The sequence below is a fragment of the Hyperoodon ampullatus genome, assembly GCF_949752795.1.
Source record: "Hyperoodon ampullatus genome assembly, chromosome: 4".
NCBI classification, from domain to species: Eukaryota; Metazoa; Chordata; class Mammalia; order Artiodactyla; family Ziphiidae; genus Hyperoodon; species Hyperoodon ampullatus.
In genome coordinates this window covers 147,409,821-147,426,662 of record NC_136917.1, presented here as the reverse complement: position 1 = coordinate 147,426,662, position 16,842 = coordinate 147,409,821, and the positions used below count along the sequence as shown (strand labels likewise).

The following is a 16,842-nucleotide window of genomic DNA, read 5'->3' as shown; positions in this document are numbered from 1 at the left end:
CCCCTGTACCTGTCAGATCTGAGTTACTGTTACCACTGTGGGTATTTCAGGCCACTGAAGATGGGTAGGATAAGGATACATGGTGCATAACTCAGGGCTATGTGGTGTTTGCCAAATGTGCCCTCTACCCTCGAAAATATTCTCTGAACTGCTAATCATTAGCAGAACTAGTGGTCCATATCTTAAGCTACTCACTTCCTGCACTCCGCTCCCTTACTCATGCGTAGCTCTAATCTTACCGGGAGAGGTAACACAGACGGTGCCAGCACTGTCAATAGTTCTATCTGAGCCTTTCCTCGCAGGCCCGGAGGACCCGAACACCTGGGCAACTGTGAGGGTGCAGGGAGCGCGGAGGGGCACGCGGGGGGCGAAGCGTGTCGCCGAATACAGCCCGGTACGTCGTCGCAGCTTTAAATTGGTAAGGTCGTGGAGCCGGACGCCCCTTTCCATCCTTCGGTGGGATTTACCTCCTCTTCCGGCGTCGTTATCCCCGAGAGGTAAAGTCCCTTTAAGAAAAACAGTAGTGGACCGTTCAGCCGCAGCAGAGGGAAGTGTGGGGACGAAGCTAAGGTCGCCCGAGTCTCGCCCGCGGGGACCGTTAAGGCAAGGGTGCGGTGGCAGCTATGTTTTGCGCGGGTGGCCTGGGATTCCGCTGGGCCGGAAGTGCCCCTCGTCGCCATGGCTACAGGCGCGGGCGCCGCCCGCAACGTTCAGTTTCCATGGTAACCCCATTGTCTCAGTAGTCAGAACTCCGGCGGCGGGCGGGAAAGGTAGAGCTAGGTGAGCTTCTCTCTTCCGCAAGGCAACCTAGCGGCGCCTTGAACGAGGTCCGAAGAGGCCGGTACACTGAAGCCGCCAGGCTGAGGGAGCCGGGAAGCGTAGTTCTGGGCCGTGGCTCCTCTGCCCTCGGCCAGGTACGCCGCGTCACGCTTGCCTCTCGGCCGCCCTCGCCCGCTTTTCGGGCTGGAGCCTCTGCGGCCGGGGCACCGCCCCCAGGAAAGAAGCCAGGGGAAGCTCGGACGTTGCTCGGAATGTGGTGTTAATGTTTACAAAGCTAAGGCGAGACAATGGCAGAAAACAAGGAAGCGATTTGCACTTGAGAGAGGGGAGAGATAGTGGTGTTACAATTCAGGGCCATGTGAAACCGCATAGGAGCAGAATTTAGGAGGTTGAGACGTCAGAACCCCTAGCCCTGGCCACAGTTCTGAAAGTAGAGATGAGAAAGACAAATTAGTGAATCTTCCCTTCTGGTCTTTGGATTGTGAATGTTGTGGAGTCTCAGTCAGAGAGCCACTACTCAGGGCTCAGGTGGGAATGAGTGACCTTCTGCAGGGTGAAATGAGGAGGGCCTTGCTGGGTACCAATGTTCAATAAATAACTGCATTCGAGTTCGATTTGATTTAAGCGACAGGGATAGCCATGAGGGTTCAATTTAGCAAATAATTACAAATCAGATTTTTTGCCATGAGTTTCAGTCATTTCCCCCATCAGCTAATGACAGCAACCAAAATAGACGCATGTGTTTTAGCTCCTTAACTAGAATCACCTATCAAGTAGTGAGATGGCCCAAGGTACACGGAGAAGAATTAACCAACAAATACACTGTCAGTAGTGAGAGCTGGTTACCTGCAAAAACAGTATCTGACTTGAGTAGAAGATCATAGTTTTGTTGATTCAGGAGCTGTTACTGTGTTGGCTTAAGGGGTAAAAAAGGTAGGGGATTTTGGAGGTAATGTGAAGTAAAAATTAGAGGAAGGAAATTTAATTCAGGGATTTAATTTGGCAAATGTCTTTAATTTCTGCTTTCCACGGTCTCCATACATGAGTGTGTGTATGGTCTATTTGTGGATTTAAGATGGGTTATATATTCGGGCAGTTTCATTTTAATGCTAATAGCATCCAACAAAGGGAAAACAGAACAGACTTCTAAGCGTTTTCTTTCAAAGCTGACCTCACATGTGATTCTTGGTAGGAAGAAGATGTGAGCCAGCCCCATCCGCATCCCGACTGTCAGCAATGACACCGACTGGGACTTCTGCTTCCATCTGTAAGTATCACACTCACTCAGTGGCCTGAAACATTGGGAACTCCACTTAAGGCAAACCTTGGTGAACTTTGCATGCATATTATATAGTAGAGAAAATTGAGCTTCTGTGTTGTATGCTAATAATGGTTCTGCTCTAATGTCCATTTGTACTTGTGCAACCTATGCAAGATGGAAAACAAATGTTTTTTCCTAACTTAAGGGAAATTTCAATTTTTTTAAATAAAGATAGGTTACTTACAGCAAGATTGGTAAAGTCATGGAGAATTAAATATAGAAAAATTAATGAGAAATTGAAATTGTTTCATGAAATAAAGAGACAATAAGTAATTTAAAAATTTCACATCATAACAGCTAATACTTATTGAGCAAATACTATGTGCCGGGCACTGTTCTAAGTACTTATGCATATTAACGCAACTAATTCCCCCAAAACCCTGTGAGGGAGGTACTGTAATTACCCCATTTTTTAGATAAGGAATATGAATTAAAGAGAGGTTAGGCAATTTGCTCGAAGTCACACAGCTAGTAAATGCTATTCAAACTGGGCAGTCTGACTCCAGAGTCCATTCTTTAACCACTACTGTATACCAGGGTTTCTCAACCTCGACACTATTGACATTTTGAATCCGATAATTCTTTGTTGTGAGGGTTGTCCTGTGCATTGTAGCATCCCTGGTCTCTACCTATGAGATGTCAGTAGCACTGTCCCAGTTGTGACAAGCCAAGATATCTCCAGACATTGCCAAATGTCCCCTAGGAGCAATATCACCCTTGGTTGAGACCCATTGCTCTATACCAATGCTATCAAGTAGAAATATAATGCAAGCCACAAATGTAATATTAAATTTTTAAGTAACCATATTAAAAAATAAAAATAAACAGGTAAATTTAGTTTTAACACCATATTTATTTATCTCAATATATCTAAAATATTACATAACGTAATTCATGAAATATTTTTTCTTCAATTAAGTCTTTGAATTTCGGTGTGTGTTTTACACCTGCAGCAGATCTCAATTCAGACCAGACACATTTCACGTGCTTAATAGCCACATGAGACTAGTAGTTAACGTATTAGTGTAATTCTGTACCATCTCATAGAATATCTTAAGGGTTATACAAATATAAAATTGAAGTTAAAAATGTAGAGTTTACAGTAGAGTATCTTGGAAAGAATCAGATAATTCATATTTAATTTTACTAGTCAGAATTCACATTTATGATGGCAACATGTAGAATAAGTTAGAAACCCAGCAGATCTTTCATTTAACTGGCCTAATTTTTTTATTCTGACTATCCTTCCAGATATCTAACTGGTCAATATTCTCCAGGCATGTTTCTTACCTTTCATAGCAAAATGTTCAAAGCTAGTTCAGGGCTTGGCAGTCTCAAGTCATTTGTCAAGACCTCAATGTTTCTACTTCCTTTGAGGCCCTGCTGTTGAAGCTTGCTCCCTTTGGTCTCAGCTTAATTTCATTCAAGGCTGAAATTTAAATATTTAGGGCTTATAATTTTTTTTAATTGTTTATTTAAATTTATTTGTTTGCTTATTTATTTTTGGCTGCATTGGGTCTTCATTGTGTCGCACGGGCTTTCTCTAGTCGCGGCGAGCGGGGGCTACTCTTCGTTGAGATGCGCTGGCTTCTCGCTGCAGTGGCTTCTCTTGTTGTGGAGCACGGGCTCTAGGCACGTGGGCTTCAGAAATTGTGGCACACGGTCTCAGTAATTGTGGCTCGTGGGCTCTAGAGCGCAGGCTCAGTAGTTGTGGCACACGAGCTTAGTTGCTCCGCTGCATGTGGGATCTTCCCGGACCAGGGCTTGAACCCTTATCCCCTGCATTGGCAGGCAGATTCTTAACCACTGCGCCACCAGGGAAGCCCCTGGGGCTTATAATTTTTAATATCCAAAATTAGTAATCCCTTTGGTGACCCCAAAAGATTGAACTTCTGCTTCACGTGGGTGAAATATGTGGCCTAAGCAAAGCCTTCTATTGAGTGACTAAGCTTTCTTTCTGTGAGTTTTCTTGAGTTATGATCTCTTGTCACAGATTTCCTTCACCTTCAGTCTTTTTCAGGTATCCTAAAGATTTTACACTTTCTTTTTCCATTCATTTCTTCATTATTTAACCAACCATTATTTGTTTTTACTGTGAGCCAGGTATCAGGGTTTCTTAGAAACAAATGAGACTCAGCCCTAGCCCTGGTGGAGTTAACTGGCTAGGAAGCAAAGAAGACTCCGAAACAAAAACAGATTTTGAAACTGAGACTGTTGCGTGATTTGCACTATAGTAGAAGTTCGAGAAGACTTTTGCAAGCCCTGTAGAGGGTGTTTCTACTGCTACTCCAGTGCTAGACTTCCAGCAGAGGTGACATTCGAGTTGGAGGAGGAGTACGGAATTCACTAGGCAGAAAACAGGCAAGTTTAGCACCTGTCTTCTGATTACAGTGCCGCCAGCCTTCCCTGGCTTTTCCATTGAATTTGCATGTCTTCTGAAAACACACTTCTGTTTGTGGGCAGAAGGCAGTCCTGCTGGGCCCTGGGCCTGGGCCTGAAGAAATGTTGCTATCCTTCAGACCTACTTGAGAATGGACTTGAGGATATGGGGAGGGGGAAGGGTAAGCTGTGTCAAAGCGAGAGAGAGGCATGGACGTATATACACTACCAAACGTAAGGTAGATAGCTAGTGAGAAGCAGCCGCATAGCACAGGGAGATCAGATCTCGGTGCTTTGTGACCGCCTGGAGGGGTGGGATAGGGAGGGTGGGAGGGAAGGAGACGCAAGAGGGAAGGGATATGGGAACAGATGTGTATGTATAACTGATTCACTTTGTTATAAAGCAGAAACTAACACACCATGTGAATCAATTATACTCCAATAAAGTTGTAAAAAAAAAAAAAAAGAAAGAAATGTTGCTGTCCTGTCCACATAACCTGGTTTGCCCACATGCCTAAATAAATATAGGTTATTTAGAACAGGACTCTGGATGGATATTAGGATGTCATTTATTTGAACCTGGTGTAAAAGGTTACGCTTGACATTTATTTTCCTTCTAAATTTTCCTCTTTTTTTCTTACAATGAACATTCATTACTTATCTAATCAGTAGAAAAGGAAGATAAATTTTATTTTAAAAACTATACAATGGTTGAACTTTTAAAAGCTATCGTGAATACAAAGGTGATTCCTTTGGAGGAACTTATTAATATTAAAATTTCTTTTGTTGCTCTTAATATCTTAGAATTCTATTTCTTCTGGATCACTTTATGATGTCTCTGGTAGAGTTAGGATATGGTTATCTTTTTTGTTATATAAGATTAACTCTGGGCTTTTATCTTTATCATACCAATTACCCATTCATAATTATGTTCAGCATCATAGTCTGAGATCTGCATGGTGTGTGTGTGTGTGTGTGTGTGTGTGTGTCTGTGTGTGTAAGGGGGTGGGCAGGGGGTGCTGGGGAAGAGGGAGATTTTCAACCCACTCAGCTCTTTCTCAAACACGTTTGTGTTTTTGTTTTGTTTTTTCTAACATAATTGAGAAGGCCATTTCTCTTCTGAATCTTCACTTGACCCAGTGTGGGTTCCTTCCCCTCTCCTTGGTGGGACCACATCCTCTTTAGTTACTAGTTATGTTGAAGCTTTTAAGAAATATGAAAGAGGACACGTGAAGTTCTGACCTCAAAATGTTCCCTTTACCTTATTTCATTATGTCCATTTTCCCCCCTGGTTTGGATCAGAATTTTAGAACATCAAGGATCTTGGAGATCTTCCAATTCAACATCCTCAAGTCATGGAGCTCATAAAATAAGAATAGCTAATGTTAAAAGCGCACTTATTAAATAGCAGGCTATGCTAAGTGATTTATGAGTATTATCTGATTTAATCCCATAACCTCATCAGGTGGGTATTCATATTGACTTCATTCTACAGTGAAGCAAACCAGTAACTTACTTAAGGTCATATGGTTGGTAAGCAGCAGGGCTGCGACTCTGCCATAGGTGGGAGGTTCACTAAATCTGTTTGATTGGAACCACTACATTGCCGTTCTAATTCTTGGCTTTGCAGGTGACGTGAGTTCACCACCTAGCTTTATTCACAGGTTTATTTTAGAGATCATATCCCTAGCCCCCAGTTGGGAGGGCTCTGTCCTTCAGTGCTGCCTTGTTTGAGATATGCAGGGTTAAACCTGACTCCGTGTTGCTCTCTGGTACCCAAAGGTCACAGCAAACCAAGATCGCAGACCATCAGCGAACAGGTGAGTTGTATCCCACTAGTGGGTCTGGAGAGAGTGAACAAGATGCTAAAGCCAAGGAGGAGAAGGCCATAGACCGTATGTCTCTTCCCAAAGAGAAACTGGCCCAATCCCAGAAGAAAGTAGCTCAGCTGATTAAGGGAAAAATGATAATAAAACAAAAAACTCACTGGGTTCTCCATTTAAAAATACGTCCATGACTAGAGAAGTTCCTCCTTAATTGCAGATCGAAGGACATGAAGAAGAGGAAGGTGTTATATTTCTTTATAAGTGGAAGAAAAGAAAGCAGAGCGTAGTTGGTAGCCAGCCCGCCTTCGGGCTCCACACATGGGTCACTGTGCATGCCCCCTTGGAGTGTTTGTGCTCCTAGCTTTAAACTAAAAATTAATGTTTGCTTCTTCCTGTTGCTGTTTGATTACGTTAATTAAAAAATCGTCTTTTGGTTTCTCCTGAAAGGTTTCAGAATAATATCTTTTGGGTAACAAGAAGGCCAGGATAGTGAGGCAGGAGGCTGAGAACAAGGGTAGCCAGGCAGAGTCTAGGCTCAGGCCTGGCAAGGATACGGTAAGATGCCTGTGGTTACAGTGTAATCATAAGCAAACCAAAGGACCGGAAGTGGGCGGTAGCAGCAGGGGCCAGAGAGTGTAGGTATCCATTTTCAAGAGCAAAGCAAGGACTTGGGAACTAGGAACTCAGAGCAAGCATTTAGCAAGAGTGTGCAAAATGTGGGAACCCGAGATAGCATGTCAGTGACCCTCACGATTAACACACAGGCACGGGCCAGCTCCCAGAGCATTATTTATCAACAAAGGAGTTCATGTGCTGACTTACTGACTTCCTGGCCATTCCTGGCTAAAGGAAAAAATGATCTTAACGTCCATGTGTGAAAAAAAAACTCTGCAGATGGCTTAGGAAAGACTGAGAGGCACTTCAAAGCGAGATGATAGAAGCTGATACTTCCCTAGATGGATGTATTTATAATATAAAGTTACCTCTGTAAATTACCCAGAAACTTGCAAAGGACCATCATCCTGACCTGGATCCAGTAGTATTTCATGAACCCAAGCTAGAATGATCATTTCTAGAAAGACAAGTACCAACTGCCATGGAATGCAAGTGTGGGCTTTTAAGACTTGACAGCTCCTCGGGACTTCCCTGGTGGTGCAGTGGTTAAGACTCCCAATGCAGGGGGTCCGGGTTTGATCCCTGGTCTGGGAACTAGATCCCACATGCGTGCTGCAACTAAGAGTTCACAAGCCACAACTAAGGAACCCGCCTGCCGCAACTAAGATCCAGCACAACCAAATAAATAAATATTAAAAAAAAAAAAAAGGCTTGAAAGCTCCTTGACCAGTTTGGATAATGACAAAGATTTAGATTTAGGAGTTATATCTAGCCCAGCTCAGTGCTCACAGCCCTGAAGGACAGGAATATTGGTGGCAGGAGCAGCAGCCCTGGATTGACTTCTAGAGCCCACACTGGTTGTCTCAGTTTCCCAGGGCGGGAAGTGTGGGGATGAATGAATACGGAATGTCCAGAGCCAGGACAGAACCCAAGGCTTTGGACTCTCATTCCAGTGATGTTTCAGGATGTTATGCTTCTCCCTCAGAATAGAACTTAGTATTTACTGTGCGTTCAGCCCGTGCAGAACTCTCAAAAATTCTGACTGAATGGATGTTTCTAAAACACGAGGGGAAATGTCCCTCTAACACTGTTTGCATCTGTGTGTTTGAGCTGGGAGGAGTGAAGCATCAGGTTAGGAAGGAGATGGGGTGGGGGTTCGGGGATCATGGGGATCAGAAGGGAGCCGTCCTTGGACCACTCTGTCTGTGTGTTACTCTGTAAATGGTTACATTCAGATAACACGTAACAGATTTGCATCACTTTGATGTTGACTCACTTTCCCTACAGTAACTCCATGTTGTAGACGGTATAGATTTCCAAATAGAAAAGGAAGCTGAGACTCAGGGTAATCTTGCCCCAAACATCACAATCAGTAAACAGAGGGTTGAAACTCCAGGCTTTTGAGTCCTTGAAGTGCCGTTTTCACCTCACCAGGAAATAAATGCCTGACTTGGTCAATTAGTGCAGCCAGTTGATGACTGTGTTTGTAAAGTTACTGACATCTATGACCTGAAGGTGCAATTCTCTGATTTCTTAGAGAGCTCTGCCTATCAATTCTACAGGGCCAGGGGCTCTCTCCCCGCCTCATCCTTATCTTTGCCAATCAAGAGATGATTTATTCAGCAAATACTGAATGAGTGCCTCCTCTCTGCATGGAGCATACAGCACTGAACATGAGAAATAAACTGTTCTTTTATTTATTTATTAAATTTATAAATTTATTTATTTATTTTTGGCTGTGTTGGGTCTTCATTGCTGTGGTGAGCGGGGGCTACTCTTTGTTGCGGTGTGCAGGCTTCTCATTGCGGTGGCTTCTCTTGTTGTGGAGTACGGGTTCTAGGCACGTGGGCTTCAGTAATTGTGGCACGCGGGCTCAGTAGTTGTGGCACACAGGCTCTAGAGTGCAGGCTCAGTAGCTGTGGCGCACAGGCTTAGTTGCTCCGCAGCATGTGGGATCTTCCCAGACCAGGGCTCGAACCTGTGTCCCCTGCATTGGTGTGCAGATTCTTAACCACTGCGCTACCAGGGAAGCCCCAGGAATAAGCTGTTCTTGAGAAACTTATTTTCTATTTGGGGAGACAGATCATAGACAAACAAAATAATAGTTACTGCAATATCAGAGAGAGGTAAGTGCCATGAAGAAGAAAATCAAATAGGTAATGGGATAGTAAGTGATGGGGTGAGAGTCTGTTTTAAATAAGGTGGCCAAGGAAGGCCTCTCTGAGGTGAATGCAATGAAAATGACAGAAGAGGGTAACGATGTGTGAGAGTGTCCCAAGCTGGGGGAACAACAGGTGTACAAGCCCCAAGTTAGAAATTAGTTTGCTATGTTCAGGAACATCAGATTTGTTTAAAAATCCAGATATGTTTATTATAATAATAATAGTAAGAAGAATGATAAATAACTAGCTATTTGGTCACCATTGGAGGATGCTAGTGAATGAACTCATTATTTGGAAAGCTGATAAATAAAGAGAATGATTAAATCATGTATCCTGTCCTTCTGATATGAACTGTACTATTGGGTAACTAAGAAGGAGATGAGAGGAGATTTCTTTTTATAAAGTTATTCCACCTAACATATGAAGAGGGAATGATAGGATATCAGCATTTTATAATCTTTTATAGATTAATTCATGTAGTTGTGCTTTTATCAGAAAGAGACAACCCAAGGTTAGGTGTCTTCTGATGGTAGAACATATGAAGTAGTTTTGCTTAAAAAAAAAAAAAGCTAAAGGTAACCAAACTTCTAAATCAACCACCAATATAAAGGCAGAATGGAGACTGGAAGGACATGTTGAGTGATACCATAAAGATTCAACCAAATTTCCATTTTTGGGAAACACTATAAACCAAATAACTCAGTTTCTTCGATAAATAATTTGCAATGAAAAGAATTAGAAATGGAGGTGGAACCCATTGATGAAAAGAGACTCAGGAGACTGATCTCAGTGTATGGACAATTAAACTGTAAAAGAAATGTTAGCTTTATGAGGTAATTGTTAGGTTTATGAGACTAGGTATTTGATAGTAAGGAATCATTATTAATATTTTGGTGAGATAATGATTTTGTGGTTATATTTCTAAGTCTGTATCTTTTGGAGATACTTATGAAATATGAAATGATTTAATATCTTTGATTTGCTTCAAAATCGTAGAGGGAGAGGGTGGATGCTTGAGGAGCATAGGTATGAAACCAGATTGGCTGTGAGCAATGAAGCTGACTCATTCTCCATGCTCTTTTTGTATACTGTTAAAGTTTTTCACAATAAGAGGTTAAAAGAAGTCACTCTGGCTATGATGTAGAAAGTAGACTATGGGGGGCAAGAGTGGAGGCAATTAGGAGGGGCTGTGGTCACCCAGGCCAAAGATGAGGGTGGCTTGGACTAGGTACACATGGCAGAAATGAGAAGTGCGTAGCTTTAGGACTTAGGAATAGGGTGGAGCCAAGAGGACTTGATGGATTGGCTGTGGGATGGGAAGGGGGGAGGAGAGAAAAAGTTGACAGTGGATGCAGTCCTGCAATCCAGTGATAAGATACAGGCTGGAGATTTTCCTCCTTTCCAAAAAGTGTAATGACTTGTTTGCTCTCTGCAGAATACCCAAGCAAATAAGGAGCTGATTCGCTGTGTCATCCTTTCTCAGGTTATTTTTGGGGAAGAACCCTGGAAATGTGCACAGGCTTTGGCCACCCTGGCTTATGGCTACCTGACACTGAGAGGTACTCGATTTCCCCGGCTGGGTCTGGGGGGGCCAGCCACACTGAGCCCACACAGAACCACAGTCGGGGTGGGGTTGCCCAGGGGAGGGTCCATCCTGTCCCAAACTCACACCTTGTCAAGAAGAGGGGAAGTCCATGGATGGGGCGGGCAGTGTGACAGGGATCGTAGAGGTAAAGGTAATAATGAGGGAAGGAAAGCAGAGGACAGAAGCCTGGAGGACAAGAGCATTAGGATTGGGTAGCGGAAGCGGAGCCAGCAAGGAAATAGAATCAGGAGGGGCCAAGTCATGGAAGCCAAGGGCGGAGAAGGGGTTTCAAAAGGAAGTGCAGGGCTTCCCTGGTGGCGCAGTGGTTGAGAGTCCGCCTGCCGATGCAGGGGACACGGGTTCGTGCCCCGGTCCGGGAAGATCCCACGTGCCGCAGAGCGGCTGGGTCTGTGCGCCATGGCCGCTGAGCCTGCGCGTCCGGAGCCTGTGCTCTGCAACGGGAGAGGCCACAACAGTGAGAAGCCCACGTACCACAAAAAAAAAAAAAAAAAAAAAGGAAGTGCAGTGTGGTTTCAGCAGGGTCAGATGGCAGAGAGAGGTCAAATGAGGTGAAGGCTGAAGACAGACCCATGGATTTGTCAGTTGGCAAGTCACTGACACTTGCAAGTATACTCCTTGGGCCCTGGGAGAGCCCAGATTCAGGGAGACAACTTAGGTAACTATTTTTGAAATTCTGACTTGAGGTGATGGCAGCTTGAACCTGAGAGGAAAGTACCAGAAGCGTTTGAGGGGGATGTTTGTCTGAACCGAGGGCAGGCAGACACGGCCTCCCTTTCTTTAGAGAGATTACTATGGTAGGTCTGTGGAAGGAGGTTGGCCTTCATCTTCTGAAATCAACCCTTTCTATGAATAGCCACAGTAGACTTTGAGTTTTGCTTTTCCAGTTAGATTCCAAACTAACTCAGGACAGGTCAACAGGTTATATTATGAAAGATGGTGGGAGCACCACTCTCTTTTCCCTAATTCACAGCTCTTCCTGCCACATGAATGGAGAACCACATTTAGTAGGTTGGAGGGGAAAAAGTTTTCCTGTAAAAGAAGGTCTTTTTGTGTGTTTGTTTTTTCTAGATGGGAAAAACAACTTCCTGATTAGCTGAAGTGCCCACATAATATAGCAGCACTCAGTCTTGAACCCAGACTTTCTGAGGCCTAGCCTAGAGTTTTTGTAGAATAGGTTTTGATTATGACCGTACCTTGAGAATAGCCTAGGGTCTCTTATTTCAGGTATAGCCTTCCCAGTTTCTTCACTTTAACTCTTTTTGAAGTCTGTGGTCCTTCAAATAAAACAACGAAAGCTTTGAAAAATCACAGACCTTCAAGAGGGATGAAGTGCTTGCTGAATTCCACTTAGTTTTGTTGTCATTAATCCTGCAACTGCTGTAAAATGGACAGAATTTATGAGCCAGGCTCCCGTGTAGGCGGGACGTATGCGTCTGTGTGTGCTCACGCCTCGCTGCACATGTGCATGCTTTATGGCCAGCAGACCTGCCTGCCTCATTTCCCTGGGAGCCTTTTCCAGCACTGGGGGAAGGGCGTCAAGCCAGAAGGCTGATTTCTCTCGGTAAATGGTCTTCCAGTAAGTATGTAACGAGACACTTGTATATGTGAAATTCTTTGACGAGGGCCCTGGGAACTATAAGGGACAGAAGGCACAGTCGTTGCCTTCAGAGAACTTACAACCTCGTGTGGAAGGTGAGCTACCCACGGACAACTACGAGAGAAGGCACCAGAAGGCCATGTGACTGGTTTAAATACAGGGCTTTGGGGGCGCTGGGTGAAATCATTTCTGACTGAAGGTAGTAAGTGATAGATTCAGGAAGAGGTGCCATTCAAGAAGGCCCTTTAAAAATGAGTAGGGGGCTTCCCTGGTGGCGCAGTGGTTAAGAATCCGCCTGCCAATGCAGGGGACACGGGTTCGATCCCTGGTCCGGGCAGATCCCACATGCCACGGAGCGGCTGGGCCAGTACTCTGTGACTACTGAGCCTGTGCTCTAGAGCCGCGAGCCACAACTACTGAGCCCGCGTGCCGCAACTACTGAAGCCCGTGCACCTAGAGCCCGTGCTCCGCAACAAGAGAAGCCGCTGCAATGAGAAGCCTGCGCACCACAAGGAAGAGTGACCCCCACTCGCCACAACTAGAGAAAGCCCGCGTGCAGCAACAAACACCCAATGCAGCCAAAAATAAAATAAATAAAATAAATTTAGAAAAATAATAACTTAAAAAAAATGAGTAGGGTTGGTTAGGCAGAAGAAGGGGTGGGCATTTCTGGTGAAGAACAAGGCCTGGCAGACGCACGGAGGTGGGAAAGCGCAGCGTGTGTTTAGAAAGTAATCAGCAGCGCTGGCTCGATACGGTGAGGACCACTCAGATGAACCTGGAAGGGAGGGCACTTTGGGCAGGCTGAGGAATTAGTCACTTATTTGGTAGACAAGGAGGACTATGAGAGATTTTCCAGCAGGGGGATGAGTAAATCAAAGTGTGCTTTTGGAAAGGTCAGTCTAGCAATGATAGCTAGAATGGAAGCTATCTCATCTAGCTGTTTACATCTAGGTGTAAAACCAGGCTGGTGACAGGGGGCACGAGTGAGAAGGTAAGGATTTAAGAGTCCATGAAGGACGATACCTTTACCTTTTAAGCCAGAAATCCCACTTTTGGGACTCTTTCCTGAATACACACTTAAATGGATGATATTATTGTTGGCAGCATTGTTTATGATAGTAGAAGATTGGAAACAACCAAGTATTCTTATCACTGAAGGACTAATACACACTATGTGGTATATACAGCCTTAGAAAGGGCATGAGGAAGCTTATCTACCACTAGGGAAAGATCTCCTGGATACATCTTTAGGCAACAGAGAATGCACAATGCAGGGCCGTGTTTGTAACATACCTCTTTTCAGGTAAGAAGGAGGGGAGAGAAATGAGAATATGTGCTTATATTCACATCAAGAAACACTGAAGGAAACACAGGAAAGAAACAAAAGTTAGCTAGAGGCTGCTTGTGAAAGGGGATAGAATTTGAAGTGAGACCTCTCAACATTTACCTTTTCATATAATTTTAACTTTTGAACCATGGGAATGGATTACCTATTCAAAAATGATAGTTAAAAAAAGGCTGTGAAGGAAGAATTGTCAGGACATGACATTGGATTTGGGGTTGAGGAAAAGTGAGGCCCCAAGATGACCATGAAGTTTCAGGCCCCTCAAGGTGCCATCGTCAGAGATAAGCCGGTCAGGAAAGGAAGCGAAGTGGGAGAGGAATGGTGGGTCTGGGTTTTGATATATTGATTTTGAATTACAATGGAGAAATCCACAGGTATATTTTTACTAGGTGCTGGAGAGTTGGGACCAGAATTGGGGAGGAGAGAGGGGAATCATAAGCATGGAAGAATATTTGAGACGAGAACTAGGGAGGGGAAATGGAAAATTATAAGCATGAAGGCCAAGGTTGAAGTTATAGGAGTTGATAAAACTTCTGAGAGGAGAGAGAAGAAAAGGAAGAAATGGAAAGACAGACCCTTGGAGATTGGACATGTTAATGGAAGGGAACAGAGGGCCCTGGGAGAGTGAGCAAAGAGTCAGAGAAGGTTTGTCAAGGAGAACTGAGTTAGAGCAGTGCCTTGGGAGCCAAGAGGAGAAGCCGCGCAGCTAAGGTGTCTGATGCTGCCATGAGACGGGGATACAAGAAACTGCGACTGCGCTTACTCAGTACGAGGCCCTTGGGGGCCTCACGAGAACCATTTCTGCAGAAGGGTTAGAGCAGAAGCCAGATCCCAGGGATGAGGGGAAGGCATGGGCCGGTAGCCTAGGCTATGTATGCTACGCCCTGCATAGTGAAAGGGGTGAGGAGAAATAGGAGGGTAGCTAGGGAAGGCAGAAAAGTCATTTGAAGCTAATTTTATAAGAGGAGGAGAACATTTTAGGCAGTGAAGAAGGAGCCAGATAGAGAGTTTGAAGGTTTTAAAAAATGGAGTGACCGATGCAGCGGGTTTCAGGGGTCAATAACAGAAAAACGCGAGGCCGGGCTTCCCTGGTGGCGCAGTGGTTGAGAGTCCGCCTGACGATGCAGGAGACACGGGTTCGTGCCCCGGTCCGGGAAGATCCCACATGCCGCGGGGCGGCTGGGTCCGTGAGCCATGGCCGCTGAGCCTGCGCGTCCGGAGCCTGTGCTCCGCAACGGGAGAGGCCACAACAGTGAGAGGCCCACGTACCGCAAAAAAAAACAAAACTAAAAACAAAACAAAAAGAAACGCGAGGCCTTTGCGAAGCGGAGAGCGTAAAAGGCTGATGTTTGGTGAAACAGGGTAAGGGACACTAGAAGTGGAAATCTGTCACCAGCTGACCTGGCGAGAACCCTCCCAAGCCTAGGGCTTCAGTGGTTGAGAAAAGGGCAGGTGGAGGTGGCTGGTCACCTTGTGACCACTGTTTCCATGTGTTTAGGAAGGAGAAGACAGTAACATGGCAAGCAGTTTCCTGATGTTTTGCCTGTTATTAATGAAGCAAGGAATTAATTTGTTAGCTTGTTATTACTGGGAACCTTCCAGGTATCTGGGGCTCTAAGTGTTGCAGAAACCTCGAAAAAGAAGCATAAGTCATGAACCCTACTTTCTCTGTCTAGTTGGTAAAAAAGCTGGTACAGGACCAATGGGGAATAATAAAGAGCAGTTGATCTGACCTACAGGAAGCCTGGTACCTGTCTGAAGTGAGTGTGCGTTTGAGAAGGCAGCCTTTTATAGAGATTCTGTAAGCAGCTTTATGAAGAATGTCCAGAGTACATAAAGACAAGTATAATAAATTGCTTAAGGGGAATGGACCCTGGTAGTAAGGATGATGATAACAGCTAATATTTATTTAAGCTCATTTCATTCCTGTGTGCCAGGCACTATTTAATCCTTTTTCATAAATTAATTAAATTAATCCTTGCAACAGCCGTACAAGGTGGGAGGTCTTTTCATTGCCATCTTATAGGTGAATAAACTGAAGTACAGATAGATTAAGTAATCACTCAAGTAGTAAGTGGCTAAGCCAGCTTCTGTACCTGGAAGTCTGGCCCTAAGACCCTGCTGTCTTAATCACTGTACCACGAGAACTTCTTAAATATAGGTGATGGTCAAAGGTGACAGCAGCAGCCTCCAAAGACTGAGTAGCTCCGAGAAGATTCTCTGTGGCCTGTGTCAGAGTAACAGAAATCAGTGGTGGAATCTTACCCCAAACTAAAGCAAAATGATCGATACATTTGGTGAACAATCTCTGGACCGCTTTTCCAGTTCATTAATATGCCCCTGTGATTTCTGTGAATCTCAGGCTCCAGAAGCAGGCCCTGCTGCCACCCTGATTTTTACTTCTATAGTTGCTGCCCTGTTGGTGCAGGGAGAAGGCTGGTGTCCCTGGCTGGGGAGGGCAAGTAAAGGAAAATGACATGGTCTTGGAACAAACATCGGATTCAGGGAGGTGGGACTTGGAGTTAGGGAACGAGGTCACCAATCTGTGAGCACCCTCCAGAGAGAGAGGGAATGAGTCTTACACAGACATATATGCAAAGCATTATTTTTACATAAAAGAGGGTGTTCTTGCAATTAGTAAAAAGCAAATTCATTTCAGAATATTAGATTCTGACTCATCATACTTTGTCATCCTGAACTTTCTCATGTAGGAAATGCTATAAAAATATTATCACAGATTTTTTTTTTAATGAAAAAGGAGCTTTTTCATACTTGAAAACTTTAGAAAACATTTGTCTAGAGCAATGGTCTCTAAACTCTTGAGAATTAGCTCTCTTTTCACAAAAAACGTTTTAAGCACTCTCCATAAATATGTATTTATTATAAACTATGTACAATAGTATTAAATATTATGTAATATTATATTCATAAAAATTGAAAACAAAAAAGATTTTTTTTTTTTTTTTTTTTTTTTTTGCGGTACGCGGGCCTCTCACTGTTGCGGCCTCTCCCATTGCGGAGCACAGGCTCCGGACGCGCAGGCTAAGCAGCCATGGCTCACGGGCCCAGCCGCTCCACAGCATGTGGGATCTTCCCAGACCGGGGCACGAACCCGTGTCCCCTGCATCGGCAGGCGGACTCTCAACCACTGTGCCACCAGGGAAGCCCAAGATTGTTTTTAAAAGCAGAGAAATTTTAATTTTTTCCC

The 16,842-nt window shown here is 44.4% G+C and overlaps 1 protein-coding gene across 1 annotated transcript in view; it reads left to right on the top strand.

Moving 5' to 3' along the window:
* Positions 1-678: 678 nt before the first annotated feature.
* TTC23L (tetratricopeptide repeat domain 23 like) overlaps positions 679-16,842 on the top strand; it is a gene marked incomplete at both ends in the record, with an annotated part of 56,624 nt that continues 40,460 nt past the window's right edge. The window contains 5 exons of the mRNA XM_079701619.1: positions 679-722; positions 803-1,033; positions 1,991-2,047; positions 6,263-6,446; positions 10,519-10,642. Coding sequence (XP_079557745.1) covers positions 679-722; positions 803-1,033; positions 1,991-2,047; positions 6,263-6,446; positions 10,519-10,642 — 640 coding nt within the window. The remainder of the gene's footprint in view (positions 723-802; positions 1,034-1,990; positions 2,048-6,262; positions 6,447-10,518; positions 10,643-16,842) is intronic.